At 46.6% G+C, this 23,830-nt stretch overlaps 1 protein-coding gene across 1 annotated transcript in view; it reads right to left on the bottom strand.

Moving 5' to 3' along the window:
• Nucleotides 1-23,830, bottom strand: part of LOC146191791 (dual specificity tyrosine-phosphorylation-regulated kinase 4-like) — a 177,919-nt gene that overhangs the window by 43,626 nt on the left and 110,463 nt on the right. Inside the window, exon 2 of the mRNA XM_084602292.1 lies at nucleotides 505-947. Coding sequence (XP_084458418.1) covers nucleotides 505-947 — 443 coding nt within the window. The remainder of the gene's footprint in view (nucleotides 1-504; nucleotides 948-23,830) is intronic.

The raw sequence follows: 23,830 nt of genomic DNA, 5'->3' as shown, positions 1-23,830 counted from the left end.
TTTTGCGCTAGCCTCCAACGACGTGCGTTATACTCGACTTCGTATACCGCAGAGAAGAGGAAATTCAACCACCTCTGGAAAGTGGTCCAGTAGGATGCCCAGGAGTCATGCAAACAGACACATGCACCGCCGTCTTCGCCTTAGAGAAGACTGAGGTCTAGGCCAAGCACGATAGCCCGTGTAGGGATGGTGTTTCATTGGCGAACTTTATGCACAACAACCTCTGGACGTTGTTCTTGTAGATGAAGATGAACATTTTGGATATCCTTCTTTTCGCTTACTCACAGAACAAGCACCTCTTTCGCATTTTTTTTTTTTGTAGTCCAGAAAGATGTCAAGGGTATACGCATGCAGTACAGACTTCACCCGCAAGACACTACATTGTCACTCTGGCCCATTAAGGCGTGAAAAGAGAGAGAGAGAGAGAACGTGGAGCCGTATGCTAACTGCTTCACTTGTCACGTGCAGTGGGGCGATTAGTTAACGAAAACACGTGCTGCTCACCCGTGCATCAAGGATGAGGAGGAGGCAGTGGAAACGGGCGGTAGCGCCGCACCGCAGGACGCCGGCTGCGACGCCGGCGTCGCGGTTGCTGCGCCGGCGGTGGCGGCCGTCGCCGTCAGGGAGCAGCGAGTCGCCACCGCCGAAAGCCGCGACGACGCCGGGGCCCCTGAGGTGGTGGAGGCATGGTGCAGCAGTCCCACCCGCTGCACGGCGATGCTGGGCAGCGAGGTGGACTTGTCCCACAGGGCACTGCTGCTGCTCGCGGCGCCGGCCACGGCGCGAGACAGCCGCTGGGAAAGCGCCGACGTGAGCGGGGCACGGCCCCCGCCGCCCGCCGAAGAGGACGTCGCCGAGAGGTACTGGGAGGAGGGCTTCAGGTGCAGCTGCGACGCCAGCGCGCAGCCCAGCCGGGCGCCCAGGTCGCTCGTCGAAGTGCCAGGGCTCTGCGAAAACACGAAGCGACAAGAGGTCAGGGCGGTGGGCACCAAATCCAGGTTCGATGTACGTTGGCATAAATGAATAGTATGATCATGGGCAATGTACTATACAGCTACCAGTAATGCTGGTTGGTTTGCGGGGTTTAACGTCCTAAAGCGACTCAGGCTATGAGAGACGCCGTAGTGGAGGACTCCGGAAATTTCGACCACCTGGGGTTCTTTAACGTGCACTGACATCGCACAGCACACGGGCGCCTTGCTTTTCGCCTCCATCGAAAAGCGGCCGCCGAGGCCGGGATTCGATCCCGCGTCCTTGGGAACAGTAGTTGAGCGCCGTAACCACTGCGCCACCCCGGCGGGGCTACCAGTAATGCTAGTAGTAGAGATACTACTATACTGTGAGCATTATAGTAGTACTTCTGCTCCTGCTGCTAATACTATACTGTACTAAGGAGAATGATAGCGGGAAAGGCAAGTTGATGTTAAGTGGTTCAGCATCTACGAAGGCGTGTTAATGACTTCTCCTGCGGCAGCGTTTATATATGGGGTAGGCGGGCGGGTCGTGGAGATTTCTGCTTCACGTACGAACTGCCATGTAGGCGTTCTACGCGACTTGGTCGAGCCATCTGGCGCGCGTTGCGTGCTTCTAAATGCACGTGAAGAAGCCGAGGCAGCGACTTTTAATCAAGTTTGATTGGACAAGAACAGTGTACTCTGGTGTAACCGCGGGAGTGACCTACGCTGCGCATTTTCAGATGTGGCAAGTATTCTTTAGCCAGTGCAATATTTTGCACATATACATTTGGTATAGCTATCGTATTCGAGTCACAGGAGACAGGCGGTACGTTGCAAACAAACCCCGCTCGCTAACTCCGGTGTCAAAGTCGGGCTCCTCCAAAGACGAAAAGAGAAGCGAATGTAATCACCAAAGCAACTGCGATAGAAAGCGCCGCCCATACGAGTTCACCAGGACGTATGGGACCCCAAAGCAAGCAACTTGCAACTTACTTAGATCGAGAAATATCGCGCAAATCTGAAGCTGTTCCAAGCGTATACGTTGATACAGGCAACCTTGCAACAATTAAAAAAGGAGGAAATCGAAAGGTGAAGAACGAAAGTGTCGCGTCAGGCGTTCCGACTGCGTATTTTCTATAACCTCTGTTAAAAAAAAAAAAAAAAAATGACATTCGTTTATAGTTGGTCCCAAGTATTTGCGATTCTAATTCACACTCGGAATGACAAAAAGAAAAAAAAAAAAACCCGGGAGACATAAATGCCGTTCTTACAGCGCGACGCTACACCATTAATTAATAGCTCCTCTCTGCGGCTCCCCTCAGAGGCTCCTTCTGCACGTCGGTCCTCTTTTGCCGTATATATACGTTCACCCCTCGTCGTCATGAACGCGCTTATCACTAATCTCTTAATTAGTGCCTCTCTAATCTATCAAGTACTCATTAGCATGCAATCCTATGCTAGCACATTATGTGCAAGATCGCAAGACATAGATGTAATACTTCGCTTTAACATAAATGCATGCTCCTGCGTGGCCTAGGGGCAGCGCTCCTCACTCGGTTACAGTTTGTGTAATGCTTTAATCACTTTTTGTTTATGACGTCGAGCCTTTTCGCGCCATCCGAATTTTCTCCTCACGCCGCCGGGAAGCCCCGGATTCTCCGGAGCCATGTGGCGTTAATAAATTTACCCTAGAAATAAGCCGCCAAGATGGACTAGCAAATCTAACTTAAAAGGTTTCCTCCCTACTATGTAATAAACAAGAGCGGCGGCGACTGTGCGCTTCGCCAGGCAAAGTAGTTGGCTGAAGGAAGATGCTTTGTTGGTCACGCGTGGTTAGGATACCAGTGGAAACAGGTTGACTGAATGGAAAACATTCGATTGCAGTTGGCCGGAGCGACTCTACAAAATCAAAGGGTGCTTGGTCACTGACGTCAGCTAACGCTGTCAAGAGGCTATCCTGCTATAAATGAAAAAAAAAAAAAAAAGTACGACCATGCCTTTACTTGGACGATCAAACATTAAGACCACAACATTATAAGTGCACTAATTGTACTGGATCACTTGCAACGCATTTGTCGTAAATACGGTAGCATACGCATACGCTTGTTGGCTACAGTCAATCAGTGAAGGCACTGTAATGCGGCACTCAGTTTCTGCTCACGGGAGAATGACGGTACATTTTAAGATTGGTGGTTGCATATTTCGTAATAAGTTGAACAGCTCACCCATGATGCTATAGCCCACCAGGGCTCCCTTAGCTCCTTCATGATGACGCCCGCATGTCACGTTGAGTGCAGTAAGTATGCAAAAAGGTTTTCGCATACAAAAAAAAAAATACAAAAAAATACAGGGAAAAAGTTCGCTAACGCGGGAAAATGCATACATTATTCTGAACTCCGCAAGCGAAGACACTGATAAGCTCTGTGGGTCCTGCTAGGTCGATATGAACAGAAGTGCTGTGGGAAGCTTCCCGCCGACATTTCATCCTCACAGTCTCTGAATGTCGGTGACAGGCAGTGTCTTTCGCGTACTACTCACGAGGCTTTTTGCCAAAATTAACCTTCTTTGTTCCGAAGGACGTCATATATTTCCATTACGCATTTCTCGTGCCTACACGCCTACACATCTATTCCACAACGAGAGTGCCTTCTTCGCCTTGTCAGACTAACGCATATAGAGAAAGGCTGGCTTGCAAAACATTGTATTCAGATTTGATAAAGCGCGAAAGTATCTGCATTGAAAATGAGGCTTCCGCGCGTTTTCTGCGAATCAAAGACGAAACACTGCAGCGCTATTTTATAAAGCCACGCATTCAAGTACCGAGTTATGCCTACTTCGGCTTATTCCGAAACACAACTTCTATAAGCCTTTCTAAAGAAGGAAACGGCAGGTAAGTAGTTCGGCTTGAAATCCGCCGTGGTATAGACCGGGGGCTTTGTGAAGGGGTGTTTTCTTTTGTACGCGCCACTTGATTCGGGGTCTGCTGGATGAGAAATGTATGACTTCGCGCCGCCTTTTTTGTCCATTTCTTGCTTTTTTTTCCCCCACTTCATTCGGTAACCCTTCATTCATTTTTTTGTTTTGTCCTTCTTGCTTTAGAGCGATCTGTGTCTTGACTGATCCGCTGGCCGAGTTATATTCATTCTCCAGATGAAATTTCTGACGAGGCAGAACTAACGGCGAAAGTCTGGTGATCCGAATACGGGGCTGCACGTCCTTCTTACACCACAGTTACACTAAACTTTAAAAAACATCTAGAGAGACAGAGTGAGCAGAATACGGAGCGCTCATTTTTGCGAAACTGCAACAAAAGTTGTTTAAGTCTGAATTCGTTTGTTGGAATCCTCGCGCTATCCCATGAAAGTGACAGAATGGTGACGTCACTGAACGGGCGAACGACGGTGTTTTTCGCGCGAACGCGTGTGATCTGGTGGGTGCGTGAGCACTCTGGTGACATCAAGGTATGGCTCCTCTTCTTAATTACAGCCATTTTACAAGACGAGCGGATAACGCTTGTCTCGTAAAATGGTGCTTTAAACAGCTCGCTGTTTGAACAGAATTCTGCGAAGCACTCATATTTTTTCCTTCTCCTTCTCACGATTTGAGTGCACAGGCGACGTAATTCGGCCATGGCGAATCGAACGAGCCGCTGAGCACTGACACGTGGTCAGCGATATATTCGAGTCACAGGGTCCATGCCACTAGCCTCGCATTAGCTGTGGAGAATGCGCGAAAAAGAAAGAAAGGGAACAAGGGATGAAGCCGGAGGAGAGCGAAGCGGAAAATGTGCCGTAGCCCCGCAACCGAGTCGTGCACTGAAAAGGTGAACGCTTTGCTGGAAAGAGAACAAGTTCCACAAACTCCACGAGGTGTCAAAAAAAAAAAAAAAAAAAAAAAAGTTCACGCAGCGAAGACAACGCGTGCACTTCGGCGAGCATAAACTGTGTGGCGTGGGTGGACGTCCATAGCGCTTCTTTCCTGACGTTACAGGCGGAGAAAAGAAGAGAACAGGAAGAAAGGGAAGGAGGGGAAGTATATATCGGTTCGAGTGGGCTGAGATGTACGCGGTTTGATGTGCTCGGACGTACTAACGGAGCGATGTGACCTCCCCCGCTGAGAGCTCGTGTCCTCGGAGTGATTTATGTCGGCTCCGATTCTGCTCGCGCCAACTAGTCGAAGATATAGGAGTCAGGCCAGGGTTACGGGCCCGTCTACTCCCTCTGCCTAATGCTATATGTTATGCGGTATGTACGTACTGCGGAGAGTGCATGGTTGGTATGGGGCCGAGGCGTCTCTGATTCCCTCACTCGCGTCGTAATGAGTCCCGGTCTGGAAAATGTTTTAATGGGGGTGTTGTTTCTCCTCTCTCCCCCCTCTCTCTCTATTGTCTTAGGATGTCTATTTTTAAGGAACTGACAGACAGCTCAGGTTTTACCCATGCATTTTAATAAATGTGCCTGGTTGTTTACACATACACGTGTTACGGGAGTGTTGAGTTTAAATAAAAATAAAGAGAAACTGCTCAAACAACGCTTTTCATTTCATCAGCAGTCGAAAAAGATTTGATGCGTCTTCTGCGCCGGAAAACGGAAGTAGACGGCCAGCCCTGGCAGAAATCCTTGCAGCGGTCATTGCTCATAGCAGAGTCCTTACTGATACCAAACACATGAAACTTCAGACGAGGAATTAATTTGCTGGCAACAATCAGCGCGGATTTTTCAAGGAAATTATTTAGAGACAACGCACTTGTAAGTTCCACATTCAAGTAGACGCCTGAAACGTCCGTGGCGGCAGGGTGTTTTTTTTTTTTTTTTTTCCTAACCTGACCTACAGGAGACATCCTGTAGAGCAGTTCTGAAAGATGTCTCAATAAACTGAGAGAGTGTTAACGTGTTTGTCCGAGTATAGGCGGAGAGAGAGAAATAAGGGTAAAAATTATGCTGATCTTTAATGCGAAATAATTTTTTGCCTCATGAGTCGGTAGCCTCACCAGAGCGTGTCACCGTAAGCTGTGGCTGTCAATCATTGATAGGATAAATTACGAGGGGTACTAAGCCTTCTTACGTGCAGATGCGAAAACATTGCGAGTTCTGTGACGTCGCCTGGCCTGCATGAATTCGCCCAACACTACGCTCGCAGACCTCGCCCGCACTCGCCCGTAGGACGTATGGGTGTGTCGTATTTATCTAGGCAAAATCAATGACCGGCGCAGATATAACTTCATGTTTACTGCATAGTGCGAGAATGTGTTGCAGTTGGAACTTGTTGAAGACGATGATCTTCACAGCGCGAGATAGTGTTGCAGTTTTACACGAGGCGTGATCGGCTGCTGCGATACTAGTATTGGGCGCGAGCGCCACCACTGGAGCGAACGGCGCTAGTGTCGACCTAGGGGAGAAAGTGGGATCACGTGGCACCTCTTACTGCTGCTGAAGCAGACGCTCGATTGAATTTGTGCGTTTTAAAAGCTAATAGTAGCGTTTATTTTAGTAATTTGGGTTGATACAGAGTGCCTGCCTTGCACTTATTTATCTTGCATCGTTACTGAGGCTGCTGAAGTTTATTTAAGCTGTAGCTACGGTCCATCACGCTCTGTACCCGGACGCAAGCGAGGGAACTCGGCGCATGTTCCCAGTGCTACCCGCAACTTAAGCTCACAGAATTCTCCTTCCTTTATTAAAATTTGAATCTCTAAATTAGCAAGTCATCATTCTCACGATGTGCGTGCAGACATTTCAGCGCTAGCGAGATTTTGTCCAGAGTTGGCGCTAAAAGTTCGGTGAGCGGCAGAAGAAACGGCGCGCTTTTTAATTTGCGCTCATCACTTGTGAAGCTAATGATACTATTGCTGGAAGGATGGAAAAGGTGCTGGCTTCTTCATGGAGCAGTACGCTCCAAAAGAAAGGAGGGATTGTGCGAAGGCCAGAAGGTCTCAGATTATTCTAAATGAACACGTTGACACGGAAGTTTCACAGAAGTGAACTAGAAGATTCGGCCACCTCGGGCAGCGGTATGCGTGGTGAGTTGTCTCAGGCAGTGTCTCCAGTATTGTAGTAATTTAAATTACAGATTCCATGAATAAACGAAAGGTAGATCATTGCATGCATGCTGTGAGGTGCTGATCAAGATATGCGTAAAAAAAAACTACTATGCGCGGGAAAAACAAATATCCGCTCTAGCCAAGAGTGCCAATGAGGGTAGTCAGTGCGCAAGAATTCGCTGCGTGGAACACACGCCTTCACACTAGCTAAAAAATGAATCCACATGTTACCCCCGCAATCAAACTTGCTTGCTCTACTACGTTCAAGGAAGCAGGCGCAAGGTACCGCTTCTGCCTGCGCTATGCGATCGCGCTCGACATCTGTCAGACTCCTGACAGTTCTGCGCTCTTGCACAGGAATTCGATTACCTGTGCACTGACTGCTTACATCTTACCGGTTGTTTGGTAGATTCAGTTTTTGTTTTCATAACAGCAGAAATGCTGCAGCCAGTGCGCTTCGTCGTAGCAGTAAAGCTCGCCAACTTCGATAACTCTGATTCGGTGATGTGCTTTTTTGCAGAATAACTGGGTCTCTTACCTCATAATAAGCTTATACAGGCCCAGATGGAGGTGCATATTAAATACATAAATGAACGTAATGCTAATGCGCAACTGAACTGTCCAGGAAAGCATCCTACAGCAGCCGTTTACCGTGCGTTATCCCACTTTCTTCGTCATGCGGGCGCTTCCGAGAGGTGGCGCCACGGTATGTCCTCGCGCCCAATAGTGCTCTCGTTCCTGGGCCAGTGAAGATGCCCGTTCGTTCTGGCGCTGGTTCTTGTCCACGCCACTAATGAGACAAGAAATATTTTCTCATTAAAAAAAATTGTGCCTACGACAGGACTCCATCCACCATCCATCCGTGTCCAAGCCAAGCACGCTATCCACTCTCTACTATAACTCTACGCCGACTTCATGCGAGCGGGTCCGTAACTCTCATTGCCTACCGTAAGGACGCGTACGCTGGAAGACGCTGAGGGAAATTAAAGAAAGATGACTGATAATATAAGAGCAGAAACTAAAATACAGAAAAATAAGACGAAATATTAACTAAAAAGTAAGGAAAAGTAAACTTTTATATTGCTTTCGTCACTCTTTATCATTTCTTCGTTCTTTTTGTTGAGTTTTTCGTTTCTGCTTTTTTTTTGTTGCGTCCATTTTGTTTTTATTTTACTTTAGTTTCTGAGTTTATTGTGTGTGAAGGTCGCTTATGCGTCATAAAACCCGACACAGCAAAGTAGAAGTGAACTCGTACACGCCAGAAAAGCAACCAAACGTATAAAGAGCGCCTAAAGGAACTAGGCCCGGAGTGTTGTAATTTTTCTTCTTAACTAGTCGCAGAAATTTATTTGGAGGGAAGAGTGGCGCCGAAGCTATATTCGGTGTTGCTTATGCTTATACTGACATAGGGCGTTCTTACTTATAGTGCCCAGACGAGGAGAGAGAAGCCCTCCTGACTAGAGGAACGTTACACAGGCCACCAAGCCCAGACATGCCCCTAAAAAAAAAAAAAAAAGAAATAATAGCCCTCGGACGCACACTCATCTTAACTGAACTGCCCGCTTTGTTAAGCGCAGAAATCAAAGGCAGGGGTAAATTACACAGGGCGTGCGCGCTCGGCTGAAAGATGGTAAGCACCTTCCCCGGAAAAACAAGGCATGGCACTCTCACCCTCACCGACAGCAAAGAGCCGAGGACGGTCTAGAGCATGCAAAGCACGTTTTCTGAATGATTTTATAACAACAACAAAAAAAAAATAATAAATAAATACCCCGCCGTTTTAAAAACAGACGTCTCGCAAGTAAACATTCGAGTCTCGCGGCGAGCGATTCGAAGGGAAAATGAAGAAAAGAACGGAGAACGAGAGAGAAGCGAAAGAACACCGATGTGTACTAAAAGAAAGACGTAGAGAGAGCCGTGCCAGGGCATTCCAGATGTACGAGGAATGTGCCAGGCAGAGCCAGGCCGCGAATGCGGTACATCGACCCGAAAGAACGACGGGTCTCCGGGGAGAGAGCGGAACAGAGATGGAGGCAAAAAGTTTGCGAGGTGTCCGCCCAGGGCGTGGGCCTCATTCATCCCACGGGAAACCTCTTGCCTCCGAGGTGCACCGGAGAGGGAGCCCGGTGTCGTTCCGTGTACTGCGCGAGTTTTCGCGACTTTTCGACTGTCCTCCTCCCTTTCCCCTGGGTCTCCTTCCATCCCTTTCTTGGCCGCTTCAAGGTATACACGCCCGAAGGCTTAACGTGCGTGGGCTCGTTGATACGGTGCTCGCAGAGGAAGAGTGCCTTCACGCCCTCCCTGGTATACGTAGCGGTGGTGCCTTGAAGTGTAACCGCATTACGTACTCGCCGCCGCCGCCGCGGCAGTGTACAAAGACACCGGAACTGCGGCGCGCGCGCGCTCTTAATTGAAAGTGCGCGTAGGTGCCCAAGGAAAGAAACGGTGCCAGCCTGCACGTCGCCCTGAGACGAATATGTGCGCGTACACCTGTGTCTCTGGTGAGGACGAAGAGACCCTGAAACGACACGGCGACGTCAGCCCCAATGCGCTATTTGGCGCGCTAATGCTTGCTCGCCTTAGGCACCTGGTGGGAGACGTCTGGGTGCGTTGCTCGCGTCGACGGCAGGTGCACTTATGACTGAGGTCACTTGCAACTTCTTATTTTTGTTGTTGTTGTTCGCGAATCGGATATATTACATAGCTGCCTCGCGGCGCCAGCAGCAGCCAGCTTGTTCCAAACTACCTAAAGTGGAAGCATCAGGGAGGGTGGATACTCCTAATATGCATGGCTGACTAATTAGATTATGAACATGCAAATAATTTGTGAGCTCGTATATAAATTAAAAAAATGACATTGGGAAGTACGCGGCCGTGAAAGAGATGCAGGCCGTGTGTGAGGTAAACCAATTTATTTAGCGCAGTTAGGTAAAAGACGGAGCGTGTAGGATAGTTAGTATTCAGAAGTGCACTTAAAAGTCATGTTTCCGTTTTACTCGACAGTACTGGCGGGTTCGGTGAGTCCTAAATGGTTACACGAACACGCAATTAAAGTTGGCGCCCGCGAGTGGCTCGGCCTAATCGTTGCCACAGAGTTGAAGAAAATTAAGCGGCAGAAGGAACCACTGCACGTATACAACACGGGCCCGCAAACACGCGGTACAGTTTTAGAGACCAACGAGTTAGTCGGCAGCGAACTCGATAAAGTTCTAAGTTACATAGATCAAAAGTGCGATATCCTTGAAGGAAACCAAAGTTGCGATGGATGGACATTCTCTTCCAATTTCCGCCCCATACTGGAAGCAAATGAAACCATTAGAAAACTGCACGAAATATAAGCAAGCAGGCGGGCTCGACGGCTCACACACAGTGAGGCTGAAAGCGATCGACCAAAGAAGGCCGTCGCTTTCAGGAAGGCGCCTTCATTTCTGACGCCGCAGAGGCGTTTGTTAACAGAAGCGGAAGTTGGCTAGTGGGGAGTGCCGAGTTTCTCTCTCTCTCTCTCCCCTCTCTCTCTCTCTCTCTCTCTCATTTACGTTCTGTTCCTCTTTACGGGGACATTCGGAACCACTTATTTCACAAAATCTTACTTTTCGCGCCATGCGAGGCAGGCGCAGGAGACCGTCCGCCGTAACCTCTTTTTATGTGCCTGTCAACTTTTTACTTTCGCCACCACGTTAGTATGCGCTACGTGGGCAATCTCTTTGCAGCACGAGTCAAAAAGCTGTATGCGTTTTGAATAGCTTATACTTCTCCAAAGATAGAGTCGCGGGATGGATGTTACTTGTCATCACTGCAAACTGCTCCTGCCAGACATATCAAGGACATGGGAGAGGCGTGAGACTACACGGACATGGGTTGGCTAAGTTGAGTTAGTTTGAGTTAGCGTGAATATACAGATTAGTGAGTGAGCCAGTGCGCGTTGGCGCGCGAGTGAGTGGGCAGCGCAGCCAGGCAGGCCAGCCTGTAAACGACCCCCAAAATCTAAACCAGGAGCGCTTTAAAATATAAGCTGAACACACCTTTTTAAGCTTCTGTTGCAAGTCGATTCTCAGTCTACAAAAGCGCTCCGCGAATTTTGCGAAATAGTTGCATCAAGAGCAAAAAGTAAACGCAATCTTTTATACTCGTGCTGAATGCACTGAAAAATTGGTCTAATGATGTTCAGGCTTCTTAAAAGGACTTTTCTATATTGGCTAATTTAGGGCGTTATTTAACATTCATAAGAACATTTTTTAACCATTGCAGAGCACTTTCAGAATTAAAGTTGCAAAGAGCTTCAAAAAAGCCGCCTATGCGGTAGTAGCATTATCGAAAATTTGCCGCTTCCCCGTAGTTGTCGTCAAGCGCAAATAAAACACGAAATCCTAGAAGATTGGACGCTAGCACACTAATTAATGCATGGCTCGAGGCTGAGCGCAATTAAGAGCGGTGTGTAGGACTGTCACCGGGTGTCCCCGACAAGCAGTGATAAATCAGGCTTTCAGGCACTTGACTGCCGAACACGAAATCTTTTCCTGGTTCCCTCGAAGAAAAAAAAAAAAAAAAGAAAGAAAAGAAAGAAAGGGGAGGGCGGAAGCTTCCTTAAAAGAAAAAGTTGGCTGCATTTCCAAATGTGCGTACAAATTACAGTTACTGAGATTAAAATCGCAGATTTTGTTGAGTTGCATACACACTGTTTTCCGCTGTTAAACACAAAACCCGACTAAAAGTGCGCTCTTGGATTTAAAGAAGTTAACGATTAGAAAGTAACCACCGCTATGCGCGTGTGAGAAGGCAAACGAAGCTTACTTTTATGCAAAATAAGTTTCACCTCGTGCGGGAGGGAAATGTTTCAACAAGCAAAAGTGATACAAATCTCGCTGCCGCAATTGAAATATACAAAGAGCACTAATCTAACTAGCGTCGTATACACTGACAGCCCAAATGCATACAAGAGAACTGTGCCATGCTCTCTCCGCCACACTTTATGATGGGTAGCCTTGAGCAAACGATTCTTCAACATCGCGCCCACCTCACGTCAGCTCACAAGGTTCGGTAGGCTTTCCTGTGTTTTATCAAACAGACGGGTGTAAACGTTTTTTCGGCCTTAAGCTTTGGCTTCATGCCATGGTTACATAGGCGACCTATATATACACTGCGTCCTTCTTTCCTTGCATTTTTTAAATTTCCATTGCACTCATTCTAGCCTCCCCCGATGTAAGGTTACAAATAATATAGACTGGTCGGTACTAATAGTCAAATACAGCTATAATAATTACCCCCTTGTTCTTCTTCACTTGCCTCCTTCCGGGCTCCTGTCGCTAGATTAGCGAATGCTTCAAGCATGTACACGAGGAGATTGTATATTGTTAACGACGCTAGTTTTTAAACAGGCTGTTCGTCATCGCCATGCATGCCTGCATGCAATGCACACGCGTCAGCCTCGTGTGACTGAGAAAAATCGTTTCCCGCGAACGATATCCTGCTTGCTTGGATAAGAGCCAACTTGGTTCAGCTATGTGAGGAAAGGTTTCCGGCGGTAAACCCCGCAGCTCGCTCTCTCGGAACATTTTCTCAGGTGAAAACAGATTGTTACTGGCCATTACCTTTTGTTTTTTTATTGAAGTACTGATTTTTCGAGTCTGGGGCGCTAACCACAAACTGTTCTTGCGCACAAATTCGTTTCTGAACGCAGTCTGTCGTTGAAAAACAGAGATCTCTAGAGCTAGCACATATGCGTAGCAGAAGAAAAAAAATCAAAGAGACAAAAGAAAGTCTGCGTAATGACTGCTTATATATATATATATATATATATATATATATATATATATATATATATATATATATATATATATATATATATATATATATATATATATATATATATATATATATATATATTTAGCACACCATAATTCTCGGTACACTTTCCGCGGACTACACACATTGAAATGATAAAATTTTTACATTCCGGGAACACCACGGGAACTATTTGGTTCCGTTCTCAAAATCGCCGGCTATAGTTCCTTGCGTCAAGGGGTTTAAGATTGTGCATGCAATTTTTCACACTTCCCTTCGAAGAATCCAGAGGAGCTTTCAATAATTCACTGACTGCGGCTAGGTTTGAAATCCACTCTGGATAGGATAATACGGCCAAAAAGGATCGCTTTGCTGAGCATCGCGATGTTTTACAGTGCGCCTACGTAGTAATGCCTGGTGCTGCATTTAAAGCTGCTCTGACGTGGTAGGAAGACTTACTAAGTGGCACTGTACTTTTGTTTCAAAAAATATCTTCAGATGAGAAGAAAATGGTTCTTCGAGTGCTTTTTTTTTTTTTTTTTTCTCTAAACATACAGCTGCGATTTCGTGGGCGTGGAAGTGTACGGGATGTGTGAATATACGTATAAAGTTTTTGAGTCGTCCATACTGCAAGACAGGCACACGAAGTAGTAGGAAACCGAACAAGGCATGAGGGAGAGCCTGAGCCCGCTTGTCGACGGTTCGACAAGTGGACACGTCTTCGTCCACTTGTCGAAACGTTGGCTGGCGGACTGAGCTAGGCACCCTTTCAACCTTTGTTCTGTTTCGTTTGACTTTGAGCCAGTCATGGTATTTTCGTGCAATGTGTGTTTGCGAATATATACAGATATATTCATATTTTTATTGACAGTACAGCACAATCCAAGGGAAGCAAGGGAAGGAAAGCGTAGCAGGGGGCGGCAGAAAGTTAGGTGGGCGGATGAGATTAAGAAGTTCGCAGGGGTCAAGTGGATGCAGCTAGCACAGAACCGGGTTAAGTGGAGAAATATGGGAGAGGCCTTTGCCCTGCAGTGGTTATAGTCAGGCTGACGGTGATGATGACAGCACAATGAGCGTCCAAAAGAGTTAATATGACATGCCCAACATATACTCATATATTTTTTTTTTTTTTACACTCTTAACTCCTGAGATTCTACTTTCGATTATCTATGATGGCAGTCATATTACAATAGTTAGCCACTATAATAATAAAAAATAAAATAGGCAACTGATGGCATATGACCTCGTTCTATTAGCGCGTGCCCATAACCTTACTGCTATCACAATCGGCCAAAGCGATGGGCAGCTCCTTATTCGGCCTAGTGCATGCAGAAAAGCTATGAAGTATTTGCGAGACTATATGTTTACTCTCAAGGTAAATTATCAAGGTTAACAAACCGGCAAATACGTCGATATGTGATTCAACCTCTTTCAATCCAACAGGATGGGTAACAGTTTCGTCGGGTTCTAATGATTTTACAATTTTATTAGCGATTAGAAATAAAGCTTGCCCTTATCGGAGGCAATAGAACGGACCACTAACATCGGCACGCGTACCATGCAGTCCCACGCTCGTCCTCTTGGGGTGTGGAGAAGGTGTTAAAAAAACGTTTTTGAACAAGAAAGAGCACTGTGAACTATATATATATAGTCCATAAATTATGGTACTCACTCCAATGTCGCAAAAGAAAAAAATCGTGGCATGATACCTTAAACTATAGCTATATAGTGCACGACAGAATAGTACAGTTTGATAGAAACCGATAAAGAAGCGGCATGCATCTAATAAGTAAATTAGTTAATGAGCGAAGACAGCAATAGCACAACACCCGAGTAAGACTGTCGCATACACTTTTCCGTGTTTTATGAACTTTCATGTTCTCCAATGCATTTCCTTCAGCAGCGCCCACTTACACCCATCTTTACTTGGTCATAATACAGTGATAAGAACCGATTAAAAATCGCTACCAGTAGTATTATTCTGAGCCCTGATTTTCGTATTCCGAATCTTAAGTTTCGTTATGATTTGCGAAGAATATTAACAATTTCTTAAAGGACCATTACAGAGCTCTCCGACGCTGAGAAGGGATGATGAAAAAAGAAAATAGTTGACGCGATCGAAAACGCAATTGAATCTACGATGAATTTTCAAGTGCCTATAGAAGCATGAAATGTTGTTTGAGAGGGCCATTTATCGGGAACTGGCTGCTGAAGTTCTCGCTGAATGAGAGCAGGGACATCATAGATATTCGCACACTTGGGCCGCACTTACTAGTAGCGCAGAGCTTAAACGGCAGCACTTAATGCTGCCGATGACATTCTCAAGAACTCCCCTGCTTTCCCAGCGCTTGTTCCTTTTCTTTTTTTTTTTTCTTTTTTTTTTTTTTTTGTTAATTCATTTTCCGAAAACGCTTGACGCATCCTCGTGTTGGATTCATGCATGTTCTTGGGTCTAGTGAATCCCAGGGCCTAACTGGTACAGAAACTGCACACACTAGGTATGGTGCGAACGGCAAATTCGCACCATAAAGCTCGAAGAAAGCGTGTGCATTTTCAGAAAGAATATATAAAGTGAGGTCTAAGGAAAAGGGACCTCTGCCCAGCGCCAGCGAGGCATGCAACGAAAGCCCTACAGCGTCATCATGTCGGATGTGGCTGGCTTGACATTCTAACGATGTATTTTAGAGCGTTGGCAGTTTCTAGGCCGTTTCAACGGGTGTGCACGAAGCTTATAACCTTGGCCCGTCAGGAAGTAGTGCGAAGGAAAAACAAAACAAAACGACTACAATCTCGTTCCGCTGTAGACGTACTGCATTATTTGGGCAATGCGAGAGGAACAGATGAAAATATATCGGAAACGACAGGGGAGATTTCTAAAGTGCTCTTCCATATTTCACGGGTGGCAGCAAAGAAATGCAAGCTAGAGGCTGTCGCGTTTATTTATTTTTTTTTCTAAAAGTCGTTTACCATGGAGCAAGGACACCGGGGCGCCGACGGCTATATATATATATATATATATATATATATATATATATATATATATATATATATATATATATATATATTTATATATATATATATATATATATATATATTTGAAGTTTCATTCAAGTTGCGCGCTACCCCCCATTTCTTCAGTGTTTCCTGCGTTCATCATTTATATACTAGCTGCGGATAACTGGAAACCCGTTCTTACAGTTTCCTCTATTTTCTTTTAATGCACGTGACAGCTGCTTTCTCACAGCGAGAGCATCGAAAAGGAGGAAGACAGCTTGAAGGGGGCTCCCCGCTTTTTCGTAATTGGATTTCGCGCAGAACGTGGCCGCCTGAAGACGGAGCAAAGCACAATAGACGGAATTCAACAGCCGGGCGCATGTGTGTAGTCGTTTATCGTTCTGTTCTTATACCGATTCGAAGTGGGTCAAACGCACGGGGACTTGTGCCAGATTACTAAAGCGAGCCAGCAGCGGATTTATTATGCATTTGCTTCAGACGCGAGCCGCGAAGCGCGTCTGCACTGCGGCAGGGCGCGGTGCAAGTGTAGTGCAGTTTTAGCATCTGAAAAGGTCGCTAAGCGGATCTATAGGGAAAACCAAGACGCTTCTGAAGACGCAGCGCTATATACAGGCGTGCCCGCAGTAAGACGCAAACTGTGCATAGAAACCGCACGCGCTTTTCGCCTGTTCGTCAGATTTTTCTTTTAAGAAATTTTTTTTCTCTTTTTCTTTTTTTTTCGCGCAGGGGCCGTCTTTTGTATAATCTGGGGCCAAGACGTTTGCTTTAGCACAATAACGTATTTCCTGTTACGCACGTTGCGTCATGAATGTCTGCGCATGTGTTTAAATTTATTTGCTTATGGTAAAATAAAAACGTCCACGCAGAAGCAATGTGTTATCCACATTAACTATAACTCAACTACCTCGAAATATAAGCCTCCTTAAGGTTCAATCACGACGGCTCTGCGGTTAACCGTCTGTGTTATCTCCGAATGTGAAAAAAAAAAAAAAAAAAAAAAAAAGGTGGAACAGGAATAGAATAAAGTGGAAAGTCCTTTCCTTTTATTACAAAGACAGGAACAAAGGTCAGGTTAGGTTTGTTTTAACTTTTGAAACGCAAAGGCACACTGAGCGCCCATTCATCTCAATACACGATTTCGTCGTGAAATATTTATAGCGTTTACTTCGAACATATCGCATCTTTCTTGCTTCAATTTTAGATTTTCTGCGCAAAAAGCGCGGTCGGCGTCGAATGGTCTCGACAGCTTGAACGAATCAGCCCAACAACTGCGATGAAGAGCTGCCCAAGCGTTAATGTTCCGTAATGCGCGTTCTTTTGTTCAGAGGCGATATAACGCGACCTACGCAGAGGAACGTATTCATGAACTCTAAGATCGTTTCGAATAAATGTGCCAGCGGGCGGTAAGAAAAATGTTTCACGTAAGACGCGTGGCTCCGCAGTCATGAGAAACATGCATGGGTACACCCTTGAAATAATTTTTGTTTTCTTCATAGCGCCTGCGAGGAATAAACCGACAGTGCTCGCTGCAAACACAGACGGCGCCACGTTCTACGACTTGAATCCTCCCGCTGTGTTCAAGAACTGAATATAAAGACGTTTAGATCTCAAATTTTTCGCGCGTGCATGAGCGCTTTATTTCTGTGCATGCAACGATGCGTGCACAGAATTGAGACGTCTATGCAGAAAGAAAATATCTGCCCGCGAGTCTGCATGCATATACTCAAGGCTTCCTTAGCTCCTGGATGCGTGACCAAAGAAAAAGAAAAAAAAAAAAAACGCGGATCGAAAAAGGTAAATTAAAAACATTCGTGGGTGTATACGGCGCAAACCGGCGCTCCTTTATGACCCGTTTCCTACGTAGGACGCTCGAGTAAGAGGAAGTTGGGCGGAACTTTCCGTCCGATCAAACAACGCGGGCAGTCAACCGCACGTCGCGCACGTCAACCACCAACCCCTCGGTCTTCCTCCACGTCCTCCTCCTGTTTGTCCTCACCCCTTTCTTCCTGCTCGCTCGTTTTGTTCCTCCCCGTGTTTTGGGCCTCATTCGAATTCGGCGGGCATCATGCGTGCTCTTTCTGCGGAGGTCGCTCATTTCGCAATACTACGGAGGTGAACGAGACGTTGCCGAAGCGGAGACGACGACGACGACGATGCGGAGGAGACGATACGCGCATGCGCGAGGCCAGGCCACAATGGGTTCGGCTACTGAGTTGCATTACTTATTCACGCGAAGAACATGATGAAAAAAAAAAAAAAATAAAATAAAATAAACAGACTCATCGAAAAAGAAAGCGCATGAACCGGAGTTAAGGAACGCGCAGTGAACGGGGAGAGGGACTCTTCGCTGGCTCATTATGGTTGGGTCATTCGAAGGAGTGGAGAATATTTTGTTGGCGCATGCCCGAGTACACTTCAGTTAGATGTACGAAGGGTGGAGCCCTGGAAGAGAGCGGGGTTAGAGAAAAAGAGTGCAGCTTGTAGGAGACTCGTACTTTTGGTATATTCCGTATATTTGTAACGAACGGAAAGCGAGAAAAGGGAACATGGGGGGAAGCTATACGAAGGAGTACGGTGCACGGACACAGTTCCTTTTGTATAAATGTGGCTCGGAATGAATAGAAGAGCCCCATTGATCGTCTTCTCGGCGCATAGAAAGTGGTTCGCTACTACGTCTCTGTCTGCATCGACCGTGTCTGGTGTGAACGTAGTTATGATTTTGTATTTGGCACTGTGAATTTCAGCTAGAAGTCGTGATGAATTTCGCAGTGGTGCATTGGCCGGAAAGAGTAAAAAAAGAAAAGAACAAAGCGTGAGAAAAGCTGACCTATTTTTAAAATGTATACTGTGAGGCTGTGAAATATGTATGCAAGTAGAGCAAATGGGTTTTTTCTATAAGGCGGATGCGCGATGCGTAATTCACTAGGAACATCGGTGCTTTGACCTCGTTCTTTACTCCTAAACTTCATAAATGTTAAACTTTACTTAGACTTAAGGTTCTAGCCTGTCTTGGAGAGCACATTTGGCGTTCCGATGTCCCAGTACGAGTAAAAGAAAAAAGAAAAAGAAATGGGCGGGGCTGCGGAGAGGAGGAAACCGATGGTCCTTTTGTGCGAGCAGGGTGAATTGGAAGGAAGACCTTTGTCCTGCAGCGGATGTCGCCAGGCTCGCTAATGATGAGCTTGTTACTCCAAAACCAACCCTGTGTGTAGTAAAGCGAGAAAAGTCATTTAAGTCTCGGAGCAAACGCCACAACGCGCTACTGCTCACGTCGACAGAAGGATGTTACATAATACTGCTGCCTCTCGTCGCCAGATTAACTAGTCTTACAGAGCGTGACATAATCTAATTCCGTCCAATCTAAGCTAGTTTGTTCTCCGCCTGAGACTTTGTTGCAGTGTTGCGGTGACCGCCGAGTCGGGAGAGAAATTCACGACGCCATACTTTTGGAACTTGTACAACCTCGTATCCCATTTTGCCGAGTCGCGCCTTTTTCTTTGCCTAGAATAACCTTTTCTATGAATTGAGCCGATATGCACGCTATAAAAAAAAAAAAAAAAAAAATGGTGGGACACCCTGATCCCTGAGTAATTTCAGTGGGTTGTTATAGTCCACGAGGAGACTAACCCTGGAGTGCGCCTTTTTGCAGTTGGTGCCTAAAAGTGCATTGTTCGCTTTCCGAACGGCCAGTTGTTAAAACAGCGCAGTCCCAAAAGGATTAAACGCTGAAAAACTTTGATCCCTTTTAATGCATAAAAGGAGGAATTCATTCCTGCCTTGTGGCCATCTGATGAGAAGAGAGGAGTCGCTGGAGAAAGATTTAATGTTGGGAAAGGTTGAGGGTCACCGGAGAAGGGGTAGGCAGTGAACGCGATGGTTAGATGGCATCCTCGAGGCGCTGCAGATGAAGTTATGCGATGTTAGGAAGATAGTGAGAGACCGGAAAGCGTGGCGTGATATGGTCCATAGGGTCACGAAGAGTCGGACACGACTGAACTGAACTGAATGCTGATAAAGCTGTCGCATCACGTTTTTCATGTTCGTGCTCTCAGCTTGCGACTGTGCTGCACAAAACTGGGCAAGAGCGTCACAGTATACAAACGCTGCTCTTAGAGCGCTCGGAACGACCTTCGCGTCCCTATATTCACCGTGGGCGCCCCAGCAACCTTATACATACGCGCACAAGAGGGGCGCGAACGACGCAACCTCGTTGCGTCAATTCGGTGCCGGCGTCGAGTGGACATTTATTCAAGCCCTCGCGAGACGCGAACGGATAGATGCAGGGACAGATTCAATAAGCCTGCGACGGCAGCTTGCGTCTGACAACAGCGGCGGCGACCCACGGTAGGTTGCGCAAATCTGTCCGCGTGGTCTCCGCTAGCGTCGTCGCACCATAGCCGCTCACGCGTCGAAGTTAGACAAGCGAGCGAACGAGCGCGGGCAGGTCTCCGCCGCCGCCGCCGTTATACACCGTATTAACCCCTCTACAACACGTACCGTTCCATAGCTTGAAGCCCCACCCTCAAAAGCTGCACTACTTCCGGAACAAACTGCACATAGAAGCATGCACGCTTCTATTAATTGCATCCTACCACCTCGGTCTTCGCAATGCGCTGTCATCCCTTATAGTTGGCTCATTCAGAAACAACTTGTGTCTCTCGCTAGTCGCACTGTCGAAAACTTAAAAAAAAAAGAAGGCGCGACCTTTACGCTGGGAGATACGGTACACTTCGTGCGGTATTGCTTCTGTGGCGTGACAGTGTCGCAGGCTGGCGTCGCCTGGCGCCTCCAACGGCACGGCATCGCACACAGCCGAAGTGCGCGATAAAGTGCATGCATACCGCTGTTGCCATAGCGGAGGCATGCGCCTGCTTTCTCAGCGTGTCGTCCTCTCCCAAACTCCCTTCGCTCTCGAATCGAGCCAGGCCTTGTCTCTCCATGGAGACGCGTCGCCGCTGCGGTGTAGGGACAGTCGAATATAATTTGTCGCACCGAGCCTCCGTCAGATGAAGTTCGATTGGTGATACGAATGAAGCAAAAATTAACATTGAAACAGTGTGCGATCGGCCGTTCCATGTTTTCGTGTCGAGGGGGGTAACTCAGGTGATGAAGAACATTCTTGGAATAGGTATGAGTCGTGCTCACCTGCGATTAAGAACATGCGTGTAGGCGTGGATACCAATTCTCCCAATCGGACTTTCCTCTTTGAAATGTCGCCAGCCGTGACTCGTGCGATCGAACTTTTCGCTTCCGCATAGGAGTGGTATATAAGCTCTCAGGCGGACTGAGCCGCGGTTTGCATGGGGCGTTTGCCAAGAATCCGCATACATCGGGCACCATCGATTTTGACGAGCACTACAATGCGCGCCTTGTGTTACGAGGGAGTGAATAAACGTCTATTGGTTGAAAACTTTGAGGACACATTGCTACACCCCAATGAGATGTGAACGCGATAGTTTGCAGTGGTCTGTACGCGTGAAACCGCTTCACCACACGTCCTTGTCCACGATAACTTTCCACGTCACTCATCCGTTACTCGTGACTGTCACGTAGCTTCTGGTGGCACCAAAGCGAAGAAATATCAGCACATCCACCATTCTCGTAATATACTGTGCTTTGCCAACCCCATGCTCTCCGCTTACATTAAACGCAAGTGCATATGTGCAGTAGATGTAGGGCTCTCTTTGCGACGCGACAAAGGGACCCAAGTTCGATACCCACTTGCCATCGCTTAAGCAGTTTTCTTTATCGCGAACTATGTCAGTTTAATTCTTCACATGTCCCTCTAACTTCTGGTGTGACGTCAAATCTCACAGAGAGCCACACGACCTGTGACGTCAAGATGAAGCCCGATTCGCTATATCAACCTTATGCGACGTGACACCAGAGACCCGTTGAGCCAGTCCGCATATATTATGAGCCCGACGGCTTCATCGTAGAACGGGAGGGCTATTGCCCTCGCGTTAAAGAAAAAAGAAAGAAAACTTTGTAAAGCAATGAACAAAGTCCCCCAATCGATTAGCTATTGATATGTGGACACGGGTAGCGCATGAGCTTTATAAGGCATGGAGAGTTAGTGCGTTGCTTTCTCACCTCATCCTGACATATATATATATATATATATATATATATATATATATATATATATATATATATATATATATATATATATATATATATACATATATATATATATATATATATATATATATATATATATATATATATATATATATATATATATATATATATATATATATATATATATATATATATATATATATATATATATATATATATATATATATATATATATATATATATAGCATAGCATAAGTAAATAGACGTACTTCGCTGCTAGAGGGTATACACAAGTGAGAAATAGCTTCATACTGTTTCCAATTTTATTTGGAGTCGACGTTTCGGCAAGAGCCCTGCCTGAGTCTTGTACCGAAACGTCGACTCCAAATAAAATTGGAGACAATATGAAGCTATTTGTCACTTTAGTATATATATATTGTTTTTTTTTTTTGTAAACAGCTATGAATGATGCTAACAAGTAATCACTCCCTTATTTGAAGTATTATGTAGTTCAGTTAGGGATTACCTGTATTGATATTGGACAAAAAATCCTGACTTAAAAGTAGCCGCCAGACATTTTTTATTTTGCATAACAGTGAGAAGATTCTCACAAAGAGCTCAAGTGCTCTAACTGTAACAGATTAAAGACACGGGGGATAGCTGTGGGCAATAGAGATAGCTTCGGAAATTCAAAAGACGAGCGATAGCACAAGCGTAACACCTAGGAGCGTCGAGTTTGCGACTGAAATCGACAGCGCGCAGCGAAATAGCATAGAGGGAAGCCCATATAGAATCTGAAAATGAAGGCCTCTCTATACCAACGACAAACATTTAGCCGAATGGTCCTTTACTGACAGCATTACCTTCTCCTGGCGGCTTTCCTAAAGGAAGCTAACGTTGTTATTTCGCATGGTTGCTCTCCTGATGTATTAATAGCCTTCTGGTCTCTGCTAATTAATCTTATCAAGTCAGCGCTCCTTCGGGAGAGACGGCATGCCAACGCGGGCAGCGAGTAACAACGCAAACTTGGCACGTCAACATATTGGATGGCAGATAGCCGACCTCCAAACCCTCCCCTCTCGACGAAGAGTTAGCGCTTCGACAGCTTATCTGATTTCGTGTTTGCACATGCAGAAAAATAATTGCGGGAAAGGTGCGGGTTGGGAGGAGGATGGGATTACGCTGCCAAAACAGAACATGACGTGACGCGCAACTAGCTTTACTATCGCGCGGAAGCCATTTTCGAGCGACCACCCGCGCGTCGTAGCTGCATTCGTGCGGCCGTGGTGGTGGATTAGACCTTGTCAACTCGAACAGTGGGCCTTACTTAGTGCAGTAAAAAATAAGCCCACTGCCGAACACCGCTACCTAGAGTTATATCTGACAATAAACAAAAGAAAGAAGACAAAAAAGAAAGTTGAGAAGCGAAGGTCCTTTCCTGGTTTGATCATGGTTCGCAGAAAAAAAAGAAAACCCCTTCCGACTTGTTGCTCGCTCGCTGCCACCAGGGAAGCGGAGACAAAGAGATGTTCCGGGGAGGTAGGCCGCGCCTCATCGCAGCGCTCACGCGCGCGCTTCCTTATACGTGGAAGGCTCGGCGACGTCCTTGTGGGCGCACTGGGCGAGCGCGGGAGTGCGTGACCTCAGGCGCTTTTGAACGTTGACAGAGCGACGGTGCTAGACGCGAGAAGTCGCCGCTGCTTTCGCGGTTAGCGTGGCTCGACCGTCGCACGGCCGCCACCGGGTCAAGATTGTTACGCGCCTCTTGGAGCGCTGGCTGCCGGAATTCAAAGCCGCGCCGCGTGAGGAGAGTGCGGCGTCAGGTGTACCGTGCTGTGGGAAGCGGAGACAGAGGCCATTGTGGACTAGCAAGGCGGTCGGCTGCACCTCGCGAAGAGGAAGAGAAGCGGTTAAGAACATAATGCATTGTATCTCGCTCACTTTTGTCTAGCTGCTC

This window comes from Amblyomma maculatum, chromosome 4 (assembly GCF_055883805.1).
Source record: "Amblyomma maculatum isolate TAMU_Amacu chromosome 4, ASM5588380v1, whole genome shotgun sequence".
In the NCBI taxonomy this organism is placed as follows: Eukaryota; Metazoa; Arthropoda; class Arachnida; order Ixodida; family Ixodidae; genus Amblyomma; species Amblyomma maculatum.
Note: the sequence above shows the minus strand (reverse complement) of the source record. Positions and strands in the feature narration are given on the sequence as shown.